At 37.4% G+C, this 13767-nt stretch overlaps 2 protein-coding genes across 3 annotated transcripts in view; both read left to right on the plus strand.

The window, feature by feature from the left end:
- Window positions 1-4394: 4394 nt before the first annotated feature.
- On the plus strand, window positions 4395-11944 carry mid1ip1b (MID1 interacting protein 1b). Of its 2 annotated transcripts, none has more exons than XM_072914548.1 (2): window positions 4395-4823; window positions 11174-11944. In XM_072914548.1, the coding sequence occupies exon 2, from the start codon at window positions 11321-11323 to the stop codon at window positions 11762-11764; it is 444 nt and encodes a 147-aa protein (XP_072770649.1). In that variant the 5' UTR covers window positions 4395-4823; window positions 11174-11320; the 3' UTR covers window positions 11765-11944. The 2 variants fall into 2 exon arrangements, with proteins under 2 accessions (XP_072770649.1, XP_061826492.1); XM_061970508.2 differs by having other exon boundaries at window positions 4397-4831.
- Window positions 11945-13579: 1635 nt separating this feature from the next.
- The window catches only part of tspan7 (tetraspanin 7), a 43253-nt gene continuing 43065 nt past the window's right edge, over window positions 13580-13767 (plus strand). The window contains exon 1 of the mRNA XM_061970679.2: window positions 13580-13741. Coding sequence (XP_061826663.2) covers window positions 13676-13741 — 66 coding nt within the window. The 5' untranslated portion in view covers window positions 13580-13675. The remainder of the gene's footprint in view (window positions 13742-13767) is intronic.

A 13767-nucleotide genomic window follows, 5' to 3' on the forward strand; every position in this document is an offset into this window, starting at 1 on the left:
GTGTTGGCCCTGTGATGAGGTGGCGACTTGTCCAGGGTGTAACCCGCCTTCCGCCCGAATGCAGCTGAGATAGGCTCCAGCACCCCCCGCGACCCCAAAAAGGGACAAGTGGTAGACAATGGATGGATGGAATTAAAAATGCAATTTTATTCATTAATGATCATGATTTATGTTAGGCCCTGACGGTGCACCACTGATTAAACGTAACCAAATATAAAACTACTGATTAAACGTAACCAAATATAAAACCACTGATTAAACGTAACCGAATATAAAACCACTGATTAAACGTAACCAAATATAAAACCACTGATTTAACGTAACCAAATACAAAACCACTGATTAAACGTAACCAAATATAAAACCACTGATTAAACGTAACCGAATATAAAACCACTGATTAAACGTAACCAAATATAAAACCACTGATTAAACATAACCAAATATAAAACCACCGATTAAACGTAACCAAATATAAAACCACCGATTAAACGTAACCAAATAAAAAACCACCGATTAAACGTAACCAAATATAAAACCACCGATTTAACGTAACCAAATATAAAACCACCGATTAAACGTAACCAAATACAAAACCACCGATTAAACGCAACCAAATATAAAACCACTGATTTAACGTAACCAAATATAAAACCACTGATTAAACGTAACCAAATATAAAACCACTGATTAAACGTAACCGAATATAAAACCACCGATTAAACGTAACCAAATATAAAACCACTGATTAAACGTAACCAAATATAAAACCACTGATTAAACGTAACCAAATATAAAACCACTGATTAAACGTAACCGAATATAAAACCACTGATTAAACGTAACCGAATATAAAACCACTGATTAAACGTAACCAAATATAAAACCACTGATTAAACGTAACCGAATATAAAACCACCGATTAAACGTAACCAAATATAAAACCACTGATTAAACGTAACCAAATATAAAACCACTGATTAAACGTAACCAAATATAAAACCACTGACTAAACGTAACCAAATATAAAACCACTGATTAAACGTAACCAAATATAAAACCACTGATTAATAGTAACCGAATATAAAACCACTGATTAAACGTAACCAAATATAAAACCACCGATTAAACGTAACCAAATATAAAACCACTGATTAAACGTAACCAAATATAAAACCACCGATTAAACGTAACCAAATATAAAACCACCGATTAAACGTAACCAAATATAAAACCACCGATTAAACGTTACCAAATATAAAACCAATGATTAAACGTAACCAAATATAAAACCACTGATTAAACGTAACCGAATATAAAACCACTGATTTAACGTAACCAAATATAAAACCACCGATTAAACGTAACCAAATATAAAACCACTGATTAAACGTAACCAAATATAAAACCACTGATTTAACGTAACCAAATATAAAACCACCGATTAAACGTAACCAAATATAAAACCACTGATTAAACGTAACCAAATATAAAACCACTGATTAAACGTAACCAAATATAAAACCACCGATTAAACGTAACCAAATATAAAACCACTGATTAAACGTAACCAAATATAAAACCACTGATTAAACGTAACCGAATATAAAACCACTGATTAAACGTAACCGAATATAAAACCACTGATTAAACGTAACCGAATATAAAACCACTGATTAAACGTAACCAAATATAAAACCACCGATTAAACGTAACCAAATATAAAACCACCGATTAAACGTAACCAAATATAAAACCACTGATTAAATGTAACCAAATACAAAACCACCGATTAAACGTAACCAAATATAAAACCACTGATTTAACGTAACCAAATATAAAACCACTGATTAAACGTAACCAAATATAAAACCACCGATTAAACGTAACCAAATACAAAACCACTGATTAAACGCAACCAAATATAAAACCACTGATTAAACGTAACCAAATATAAAACCACTGATTAAACGTAACCAAATATAAAACCACTGATTAAACGTAACCAAATATAAAACCACTGATTAAACGTAACCAAATATAAAACCACTGATTAAACGTAACCAAATATAAAACCACTGATTAAACGTAACCAAATATAAAACCACTGATTAAACGTAACCAAATATAAAACCACTGATTAAACGTAACCAAATATAAAACCACTGATTAAACGTAACCAAATATAAAACCACTGATTAAACGTAACCAAATATAAAACCACCGATTAAACGTAACCAAATATAAAACCACTGATTAAACGTAACCAAATATAAAACCACTGATTAAACGTAACCAAATATAAAACCACTGACTAAACGTAACCAAATATAAAACCACTGATTAAACGTAACCAAATATAAAACCACTGATTAATAGTAACCGAATATAAAACCACTGATTAAACGTAACCAAATATAAAACCACTGATTAAACGTAACCAAATATAAAACCACCGATTAAACGTAACCAAATATAAAACCACTGATTAAACGTAACCAAATATAAAACCACTGATTAAACGTAACCAAATATAAAACCACTGACTAAACGTAACCAAATATAAAACCACTGATTAAACGTAACCAAATATAAAACCACTGATTAATAGTAACCGAATATAAAACCACTGATTAAACGTAACCAAATATAAAACCACCGATTAAACGTAACCAAATATAAAACCACTGATTAAACGTAACCAAATATAAAACCACCGATTAAACGTAACCAAATATAAAACCACCGATTAAACGTAACCAAATATAAAACCACCGATTAAACGTTACCAAATATAAAACCAATGATTAAACGTAACCAAATATAAAACCACTGATTAAACGTAACCGAATATAAAACCACTGATTTAACGTAACCAAATATAAAACCACCGATTAAACGTAACCAAATATAAAACCACTGATTAAACGTAACCAAATATAAAACCACTGATTTAACGTAACCAAATATAAAACCACCGATTAAACGTAACCAAATATAAAACCACTGATTAAACGTAACCAAATATAAAACCACTGATTAAACGTAACCAAATATAAAACCACCGATTAAACGTAACCAAATATAAAACCACTGATTAAACGTAACCAAATATAAAACCACTGATTAAACGTAACCGAATATAAAACCACTGATTAAACGTAACCGAATATAAAACCACTGATTAAACGTAACCGAATATAAAACCACTGATTAAACGTAACCAAATATTAAACCACTGATTAAACGTAACCAAATATAAAACCACTGATTAAACGTAACCAAATATAAAACCACCGATTAAACGTAACCAAATATAAAACCACCGATTAAACGTAACCAAATATAAAACCACTGATTAAATGTAACCAAATACAAAACCACCGATTAAACGTAACCAAATATAAAACCACTGATTTAACGTAACCAAATATAAAACCACTGATTAAACGTAACCAAATATAAAACCACCGATTAAACGTAACCAAATACAAAACCACTGATTAAACGCAACCAAATATAAAACCACTGACTAAACGTAACCAAATATAAAACCACTGATTAAACGTAACCAAATATAAAACCACTGATTAATAGTAACCGAATATAAAACCACTGATTAAACGTAACCAAATATAAAACCACTGATTAAACGTAACCAAATATAAAACCACCGATTAAACGTAACCAAATATAAAACCACTGATTTAATGTAACCAAATATAAAACCACTGATTAAACGTAACCAAATATAAAACCACTGATTAAACGTAACCAAATATAAAACCACTGATTAAACGTAACCAAATATAAAACCACCGATTAAACGTAACCAAATATAAAACCACCGATTAAACGTAACCAAATATAAAACCACCAATTAAACGTAACCAAATATAAAACCACTGATTAAACGTAACCAAATATAAAACCACTTATTAAACGTAACCAAATATAAAACCACTGATTAAACGTAACCAAATATAAAACCACAACGACCTGGCAGAGTAGCAAAAAAATAACACGCCTGCAGGTGACCTCGCAGAATGCCTGTTGGAGGTTAGAAAGTTAATAGAGCTGTTTTAAGTAATGTATTTAACTGTTGTTGTTTTTAACCAAAGTGGCCTGTATAGTTATATCTTATTAGAGCGACTGATATAATTCAAACAAATAATCCCAGCAGTAAAAAAACGGCGCCCCTGCAGGCAACCTCCACAAACACCTGCTTCCTGTTGGCTTCCTGCGTAAAGTGTTACAAAATAGGTGAATCCATTCGACAACAAGCTTGGTAATACATTATAATGTCAAAAATAATGGCTTGGATAGTAAGATATTAGTATGAGTGTTGAAATGAAAAAAAAATGAAAAAGAGCAAATATTACCGCTGGCGTCGCTTGTCGCTAACTTTGTAATTGTTTTGTAATTAGCTAGATAGACCACTATAGCCAAGAGTGGCATTCTTGTACATTGTATGTGGATATTGTTGTGTCATTTGTACTAATATCCACCATTTCAATCCCATCTTCAGTTTTAAGTGACATTTATTTAATTTTGGTGTCTAATTGCTATCGGCGCTCGTGTGAAACACTGCGCATGCTCAGTGAAGCTGCTCTTTGAAGTAAGCCCCTCCCTCTGGTGGAGATAACGACGCCGTGCTCCGTTAAACGGTTAAACGTGTCTGCTGCTGACTTTATTACGCGCCGTGACAATATCCGTGATGCAGAGTGGCGGTTAGTCCACACGTCATGTTTAGCAGCGAGCCTGTTATCTTCCACCTCTCTCAGTGACCAAGGCACGCTTGTGTCCGCCCCCCCCACCCCCAGGTGAGCAGGTGAGTTACTATTTATTAGTCACCATTTACTTAGTTTTGTCCCTTAAAAGCAGCTAGTTGTCACTTGAATTACGACAAAGTGGCAGAAATGGTCAATGTAATGTGACACGTATGCGGTAGTAAATGGATGGTTGTAGGAAGGCAACACTGATTGGTATCAGGTGTGTCAAGTTGCTGCTAATTAAATGACATTTAGCTACAGGGTGTGTGTTTACATGTTTGGAGAATAATACTCTGCATTACCATCTCTACATGCTGATTTGGAAAAATTGAAGTAGAGCAAAGTAAAAACTTTTAAAAGCGATGTTCAAACTTTTCGCTAGCATTGATTGATTGAATGAGACTTTTATTAGTAGATTGCACAGTACAGTACATATTCCCTACAATTGACCACTAAATGGTAACACCCCAATAAGTTATTCAACTTGTTTAAGTCGGGCTCCATTTGAATCAATTCATGGCCTCGTAAGCTAGCAACTAGCAGGCGTTCCTCTGCTTGTGATATTAAGTTCATGTCCACACGAACATGGAGAGTTTCAAAAACAAATATTTGGGGTTAAAACAATATCCATCCACACACAGAGGTGGGTAGAGTAGCCAGAAATTGTACTCAAGTAAGAGTACTGTTACTTTAGAGATTTATTACTCAAGTAAAAGTAAGGAGTAGTCACCCAAATATTTACTTGAGTAAAAGTAAAAAGTATGTTGTGAAAAAACTACTCAAGTACTGAGTAACTGATGAGTAACATACACACACATATCATATATATATATATATATTTATTTATTTTGCCGTTTTTATTTACATGTTAAAGGTGTTTTAATGAATATACATGCATGTTTAACACATATAGATTCCTTTCTTTCATGAAGACAAGAATATAAGTTGGTGTATTACCTGATTCTGATGACTTGCATTGATTGTAATCAGACAGTAGTGATGATAGCGTCCACGTTTTCAAATGGAGGAGAAAAAAAGTTCCTCCTTTCTGTCCAATACCACATGAAAGTGGTTGGTTTTTGGCATCTTATTTATCCAGCTTCCATATTCGTTTTTATACACTTTACAAGAAATACATTGGCGGCAAACTCCGTAGCTTGCTAGCTTGTTTGCGCTGGCTTTCGGAGACTCTTGTTTTGAAAGCGCAGGCGCGATGGAGCGGCACTTTTATTGTGAAGACAGGAACTGTGCAGTCAGTCTTTAGGCTTTTGACGGGATGTACGGTTGAAATAAAAAAGGGTCTTTTTTCCTTCACACTTTTGATTGATTGATTGAAACTTTTATTAGTAGATTGCACAGTACAGTATATATTCTGTACAATTGACCACTAAATGGTAACACCCCAATAAGTTTTTCAACTTGTTTAAGTCAGGTCATGTGACCGCCTGGCTCTGTTTGATTGGTCCAACGTCACCAGTGACTGCATCTGATTGGTGGAACGCAGGCACTATGACAGACCAAAACAAACAAAGCGTGCATTAACAGATTGATTAAAATTAGTAGCGAGTAGTGAGCTGAATGTAGATAAAAGTAGCGGAGTAAAAGTAGCGTTTCTTCTCTATAAATATACTCAAGTAAAAGTATGTTGCATTAAAACTACTCTTAGAAGTACAATTTATCCCAAAAGTTACTCAAGTAGATGTAACGGAGTAAATGTAGCGCGTTACTACCCACCTCTGTCAACACAGGTGTAGTTTCAAAACTGCACAAACGCATACACCTGCTGCCATGCATCCATCTTCTTCCGCTTATCTGAGGTCGGGTCGCGGGGGCAGCAGCCTAAGCAGGGAAGCCCAGACTTCCCTCTCCCCAGCCACTTCGTCCAGCTCTTCCCGGGGTATACCCGAGGCGTTCCCAGGCCAGCCGGGAGACATAGTCTTCCCAACGTGTCCTGGGTCTTCCCCGTGCTCATTTTGTCCAATCAGAAGCAGCAACAGCTGACTTGGTGGCATTTACACCTTTGTTTAGTTGATTTTGATCAACTTCATACCTGCCAACTACTCCGGTTTTCCCGTAATTAGTACGGTTTTCATCAACCTATTCCGGGTTACGGTTGCAGTGATAAAAAATACGGTTTTTCATTAATTAAAAAAAAATTTTTTTTTTAAAGTTTTATTCACGAAATCGCTTAACAACAATGACAATCGACACTGCTTCCCGTAACTTCCTATCGAGCCATTCCGAATGCCATGCGAGAGGCTATTTATAGCACCGCTGCCAAGCACGAGGCACCAGTTGCCATTGTTTCCAAACGAGCGAACGATCATGGAATCAGCCGGAGAAAAATCGCAAACGAGTCTTAAACCGAAAAGAAAACTGCAGTCATTCCGTGAAGAATATTCAAAAGCCTATCCGGGAATAATTATCCGTTCCAAAAAGGGAGAAAACTACGCAAATTGCACCTACAAGATTTTTCGATCGGACACGGAGGAATTAGCGATGTAAAAGACCACGTTGGGACAAAAAAACACAAGTCTAATGCCGTTGCTAAATTTGGATTTTAGCCACAAAAAGGTAATGACACCAATGTTATCTATTGGAATTGTTTAGTACTGTTATACTGTTAAAAGTGTTTATACTATTTATGCTTTCAAGTCCAAGTTGAAGAAATCTTGTTAAATGTTGACAGCATAACTACCAAAATACAGAAGTATGTCCTTAATATTTTTGCAGTGCTATTTCTGTTGAAAAGTTCAAATGATTACATTAGAGATGTGATGTGCCACTTTTCAAGTGTCTGATGGCTTAAATTCATTTTCATTAATTTTTCATATTTTGAATTCTTTTGAAAGGCTTACAAAAAAACTACATTTGAATTGTAATTCCATGCTATTGACAGGACTATTAATTTTAATGAAGTTAGCTTACCATGTTTACAGTATGATAATTGTGATAGAAATGTGAATTTTAGGCACAGAATATTTTTTACAATTGAACAAGGCAGTAGATTATACAAGCTTGGACAGAAAGTTAATAATGACACCAATTTTTTTTTTTATGGAATTGTTTAGTACTGTTTTACCATTTGTTTACTGTAAAAAGTGTTTATACTTTCAATTAACAAATTGAAGTCTTGTGAAAGGTTGACAGGATAACTGGCATTAACTGTCAAAATAATTTCAAACTATTGAAGTTAGCTTACAGAATAAACATGTCAATCAACCCATATGATTTTTGCTGTAATATTTTTGTTTTGAAAAGTCACTGTGACTGATAGAAAAGTGATGGTTTTAGCAACATTTTAACCTGTCTGAATGCAATCAATCATTTTGCGTCGGGGGGAGAAGCCCCCTGAACCCCCCACCAGGACTTTGTCCTGGACCTACCGGGGCCTGCGGCCCCTGGACCCTGGCTACTAGGTTTTTCTGATTTCAAAAGTTGGCTGGTATGCAACTTGAAGTCAAGTGAATTATATTTATATTAGGGATGTCCCGATCCAGGTTTTTGCACTTCCGATCCGATACCGATGTTGTTTTTGCACTTCCGATCCGATACCGATACTGACCGATACTGGCCTATCCGAGCATGTATTAAAGTTTAACTTTTTTTTTTAGCCTACTTAGTTGTCAGAATCATGTTGAAAAGGGTTTTAGTACTCTTGATAACAACTAGCCAGCTGAATTAGGGGAGTTTGAATAATACACAATGGTTGGTAACAAGAAACTGACCTGTTTATTCAAGGATAAACACAAAATAGACCAAATTATACATGACAAACAGAAATGGCATCATTGAACTAGGGCTGGGCGATATGGCCTTTTTTTTAAATATTGCCATATTTTAAGGCCATATCACGATACACGATATATATCTCCATATTTTGCCTTAGCCTTGAATGAACACTTGATGCATACAATCACAGCAGTATGATGATTCTATGTGTCTACATTAAAACATTCTTCTTCATATTGCATTAATAATTGCTACTTTTAAACTTTCATGCAGAGAGGGAAATCACAACTAAAAAAAATCACTATTTTTTCCATACGGTGTTGATCTGGAAATGTTTGCCTCGGCATTTTGATGGTGTGGGCGTGTGGCACCGAATGGAGATATTGACGTGCTGCTACATATTAGCAGTAATGCTACTTTTTATTGCAACGCTTTCGCCCCACACTTGACAAGTTACGGTTGTCTTTTCGACATATTCTCACTTAAAGCCAAACCACAGCCAGACGATGGACCCCTTGCTGTTTTTGGGGGGAATTAATTCTTCCTTCCTTCATTCGATTACCACTCGCACGGCTGCGCTAGCATCACAGCTAACGTTAGCCATGCTGCTACCTCTGTGCTCGGGGAGGACGTATATGTATGTGACGTATGACGTGACGTGTGTAAGAAGGTGTGCTTGTCTGTCTGTGAGAAAGACAGACAAGAAAGAGTGAGTGCAGTGTAATGCCAGCAGCTAAAAGCAACTGCATGAGATCGTATACTCCAATATCACCATATAGTCACTTTCTATATCGCACATAGACAGCTGACATTTTTACCAGTAACTTTTAATTCACATGGCCGTCTTAACGGTTAGGACACAGACCTGTGGATGTGTTGAGGTGTGCTGGAAAATGCGGAATGGAAATTTGGGAGCGGCAGAAAAGTGGAATGTATTATTTAAATCAGTGCGTTGGAAAACACGGACAGGAATTTCTTTAAAAAACTGGATCTGGATCGGCGTTTTCCCATGCCTTGCCGATACGCATTTTTTGGCAAATATCGGCGGCCGATCCGATCCAAATATCGGATCGGGACATCCCTAATTTATATAGGGATTTTCTCTCGTGACTCAGTTACATTTTTAAACCAGTGTGGTTGGCACTGGGAGCAGGTGGGTAAAGTGTCTTGCCCAAGGACACAACGGCAGTGAGTAGGATGGCAGAAGCTGGGATCGAACCTGGAACCCTCAAGCTGCTGGCACGGCCACTCTACCAACCGAGCTATACCGCCTTTTAAAGTTAAAGTAGCAATGATTGTCACACACATACTAGGTGTGGCGAAATGATTCTCTGCATTTGACCCAGCACCCTTGATCACCCCCTGGGAGGTGAAGGTAGTGAGACTCCTAATGGGTCTTTTTGTATTGGCAGTTATTAAGGTCCTTATGTCCCATTGCAAAAGGACTCCCTTGGGAGTCCTTTTGCAATGGGCCATGCGGGCCCTATTGAATTTCTAAGGTTTTATTATTATTATTATTCTTCCGCAACTTTGCGCTGTAATTTGACCCCCTTAACATACTTCAAAACTCACCAAATTTTACACACACATCAGTAATATACGGCAAAACTTTTTATCAAAAAACCAAACCTCAAAACTCAAAATTGCGCTCTAGCGCCTCCTACGAGAAAAAAAAACTAGACTGCCTGTAACTCCCACTAGGAAGGTCGGAGAGACATGAAGGTGTGACTTAGACCTAGATTTCATAATAGTATATTCTCTGGCAAAAATCAACAGGAAGTTGGCATTCCCCCTTCAAGACAAAAAAGTACTAAAAACAGTAACTTTTGCCTCTTTGAGCTGTATTTTCACCCTCTTAACATGCTTCAAAATTCACCAAACTGAACACACACATCAGGACTGGCAAAAATTGCGATCTAATAAAAAAACCTAACCCCAAATCTCCAAATTGCGCTCTAGCGCAATTTTTGAATAAAACGCAGAAAAAACTGCTCCTCGGAAGAAAAAAAATGACAAAACTGCCTGTAACTCCCACTGGGAAGGTCGGAGAGACATGAAACAAAAACCTCTATGTAGGTCTCACGTAGACCTACATTTCATATATTGACAACCCCCAGCAAAAATCAACAGGAAGTTTGCAATTTCCCCTTCAAAACACATTTTTTTATAAACCGGTCACTTCTCTTCAAACATTATCTCCTCTGAGCGCGTTTGTCGTATCAGCTTCAAAATAACACAGGAGAGAGATTGAACCCTTCCAAATAAAAGTTATCGAAATAATTTTTCTAACTGCTCCGGTTTTGATTTTATGAGCCTTCAAAGAACCGCTGCGCTGATGCTGCTGCGCTGCTGTTTTTTTTAAGATGGCTGCTTAAAAGCAGGAAGCACCAGCGTGCCCACACAATGCAGACAAGGTAGGTACACTAGACAAAAGTATTGGGACACTTCAGACTAAAAGTAGACAAACGTATTGGGACACTTGGGACTAAAACTTGACAAAAGTATTGGGACACTTAGGACTAGCACCTGCCAAATACGCGGGCCCGACCAATGCTGCTTGCAGCTTTAATTTGTATTATTATTGAACATTTTGGCAGGTGTGTTGTTACTGGTCTGTTTTTATGTTAAAAAAAAAAAAGTAAAATTTGTTCCTTTCTGGACCATTTTAGGTCGCTTGGGGCGAGTCACAACTTTGATTTGTACCTTGAAGGACGAGTTTGAAAGCCTTTTCATCGACTGGAGTATGTAAAGATCGTCCCCAAAGTAGAAACAAGACCAGTTTTCTCTGCTCTTCCTCAAATAAGCCTTCCAAAAGAATGATGCAGCTCACCAGAGCGCGCAAACAGAAACACTCCCTCCTCAGCTCCATGAACCATTTCATCGGGGCCGTCAACAACATGGACCAGACCGTCATGGTGCCCAGCCTGCTGATGGACGTCCCCTTGGACGAGGACACGGCGATGGCCCACTTAAAGTCTGACGTGGACGACATGTACAGCCACTACCAGCTGCTCAAGTCCCTTCGCTGGGACATGGAGTCGGGGTCGAGCAGCGGCGAGCAGAGGCGCAAGGAGGGCTTGAGGCGCGCCGCGTCCGCCTCCTCCACGTCTTCCTCCCTGCTGTCCTCCTCTGAAGAGGATGAAGATGACTTGCAGAAGCTGTTCCAGTTCCACCTGGCTGGCCTGCAAGGGGTGCTGTCCAAGCTCACCTTAAAGGCCGACTCTCTCACCAGGTGCTACAGGCAGAGAGTCGGCGTTTGAGGATTGAGGAGGATTTTTTTTTATTGTCATCATCGGATAGACTGAAGATGCACTTATTCACTCCAAATGTTTTGCACTTAACTTTTCTATTGGCCCTTGCACATGTTTTGCACTAACTTGACACAAAGCTAGAACACCATTTTTATTTAATGAGATGAATAAACTCACAGAGAAAATGTTGCTCCGTCGTATTTTATTTGTTAAAGTGACTTTGATAGTACTATCAAGCCGCATATTTGACCACTGTTTGCTTCCTAAATCCCACAAAAGCCAAAGCATTGATTTCAAATGTGAATTTTAGAATTTTTTATTTTTTACTGGAAGTGGTAAATGTGACAAAAAGTGCAATATGACCACCAACAGTGTCTTGTCCTGGCTGCTCAGTACAATATGGTCAACTTGATTTTTGGGAAATTTCTTTTTTCACTGTTATCTAGGGGTGTAACGGTACACACAAATTTCAGTACGGTACGTACCTTGGTTTAGAGGTCACGGTTCGGTTCATTTTCGGTACAGTAAGAAAACAACAAAATATACATTTTTGGGTTATTTATTTACCAAATTTGCAAAATCTTCCACCAAAAGTATTTTTCTTAGTGTAATATTTGATGTGAAGTAATGGGAACCTTGGATAGGTCAATAATTCATAATAACATTGATTTTGATTCAATATTATGTTTTGAGCAATGACAGTTTGAAAGAAAAAAAAAAAACAGATTTGTTTTATTAGTCAACATTGCAACTTTTTCTAAATGACATTTAACCTTTTAAGCTTTTTTATTTCACTTTTATGTTTTTGTTTATTTGAATAGTATTTTTAGAATGTGCCGTGGGCCTTTAAAACATTAGCTGTGGGCCGCAAATGGCCTCCGGGGCACACTTTTGACACCCCTGCTATAGATAATAAAACATTAAATGTGATAAATCTATGGATAAAAAGCAGAGCCTGGCGACGCATGCGCGTTTATCATAACTCTCTCTCTCTCTCTGTCTCTGCCCCTCCCTCACCAATGCTGCTGTTTGTTTTGTTTTTAACCCCTTCTTAACCCTGGACGTACATTGAAAATACACGCAACCCTAACTCAAAATGCTGGACATTTGAGGCATTTAAGGAACTCCGCCCTGACAGCTCCGCAAAAGAGGACATGTCCGGTGAAAAGAGGACGTATGGTCAGTCTATCCTAGCCCGTTAGCTGCTAGCATGCCGTGTGTTGTGCCTCGGTGTGCATTGTTTACACAACGCGCGTTACGCTACTTAATATGTCCGTGTGGAAAGTCGTTTGGTACACCTCCGGACCGAACCCGAACCCCCGTACCGAAACTGTTCAATACCAATACATGTACTGTTATCCCCATAATACTTTAAGTTAATACTTGCAGCACAGCTTTATTGTATTACTTTAATGATATGTAAATAAATTCAACTTAATTTTTCTTAAAATGATCTTATTTTTCTTTTTAGTATTTGTTCCTTGCTATATGTACTTTGAAATGACCATTTTGTGTAATTATTTTTTCAAATACAACTTTGTTCTCATAATTACACTTTAACCATTAAATACAACTTTTTATTTGAAAAATATTGCCATATTGTACTGAGCAGCCTGGACACCGCTACTTCCCCCCAACGCGATTCTCAGGCCATATTTGATCTCTGAGAAGCCACAATGATCCCATGACCACCTTTGTCATCCATCAAAGGATACATGTGAGTATTTCAATGTTGATCTAGTACAATTGTATACATGTCGTTCAAATACCGACTGAATGTCCCAAACTGCATTTTGCAGTGTACCGCGGCGGGCTCCCCCTGCTGGCCGCAGCGAGACACTCCACCCGTGACGCCGTGTGAAGACTGCTGCAGCGCGTGGCTGCGACGTGTTTGTTTCCCCGCCGACTAGTGAAGACATCATGGAGACCAAACCTGTTATCACCTGCCTTAAAAGCCTCCTCATCGTCTATTCCTTCGTCTTCTGGGTGAGTGAACGAGCGCGATGTGCGAT

The sequence above is a fragment of the Nerophis lumbriciformis genome, linkage group LG13, assembly GCF_033978685.3.
Source record: "Nerophis lumbriciformis linkage group LG13, RoL_Nlum_v2.1, whole genome shotgun sequence".
Classification (NCBI taxonomy): Eukaryota; Metazoa; Chordata; class Actinopteri; order Syngnathiformes; family Syngnathidae; genus Nerophis; species Nerophis lumbriciformis.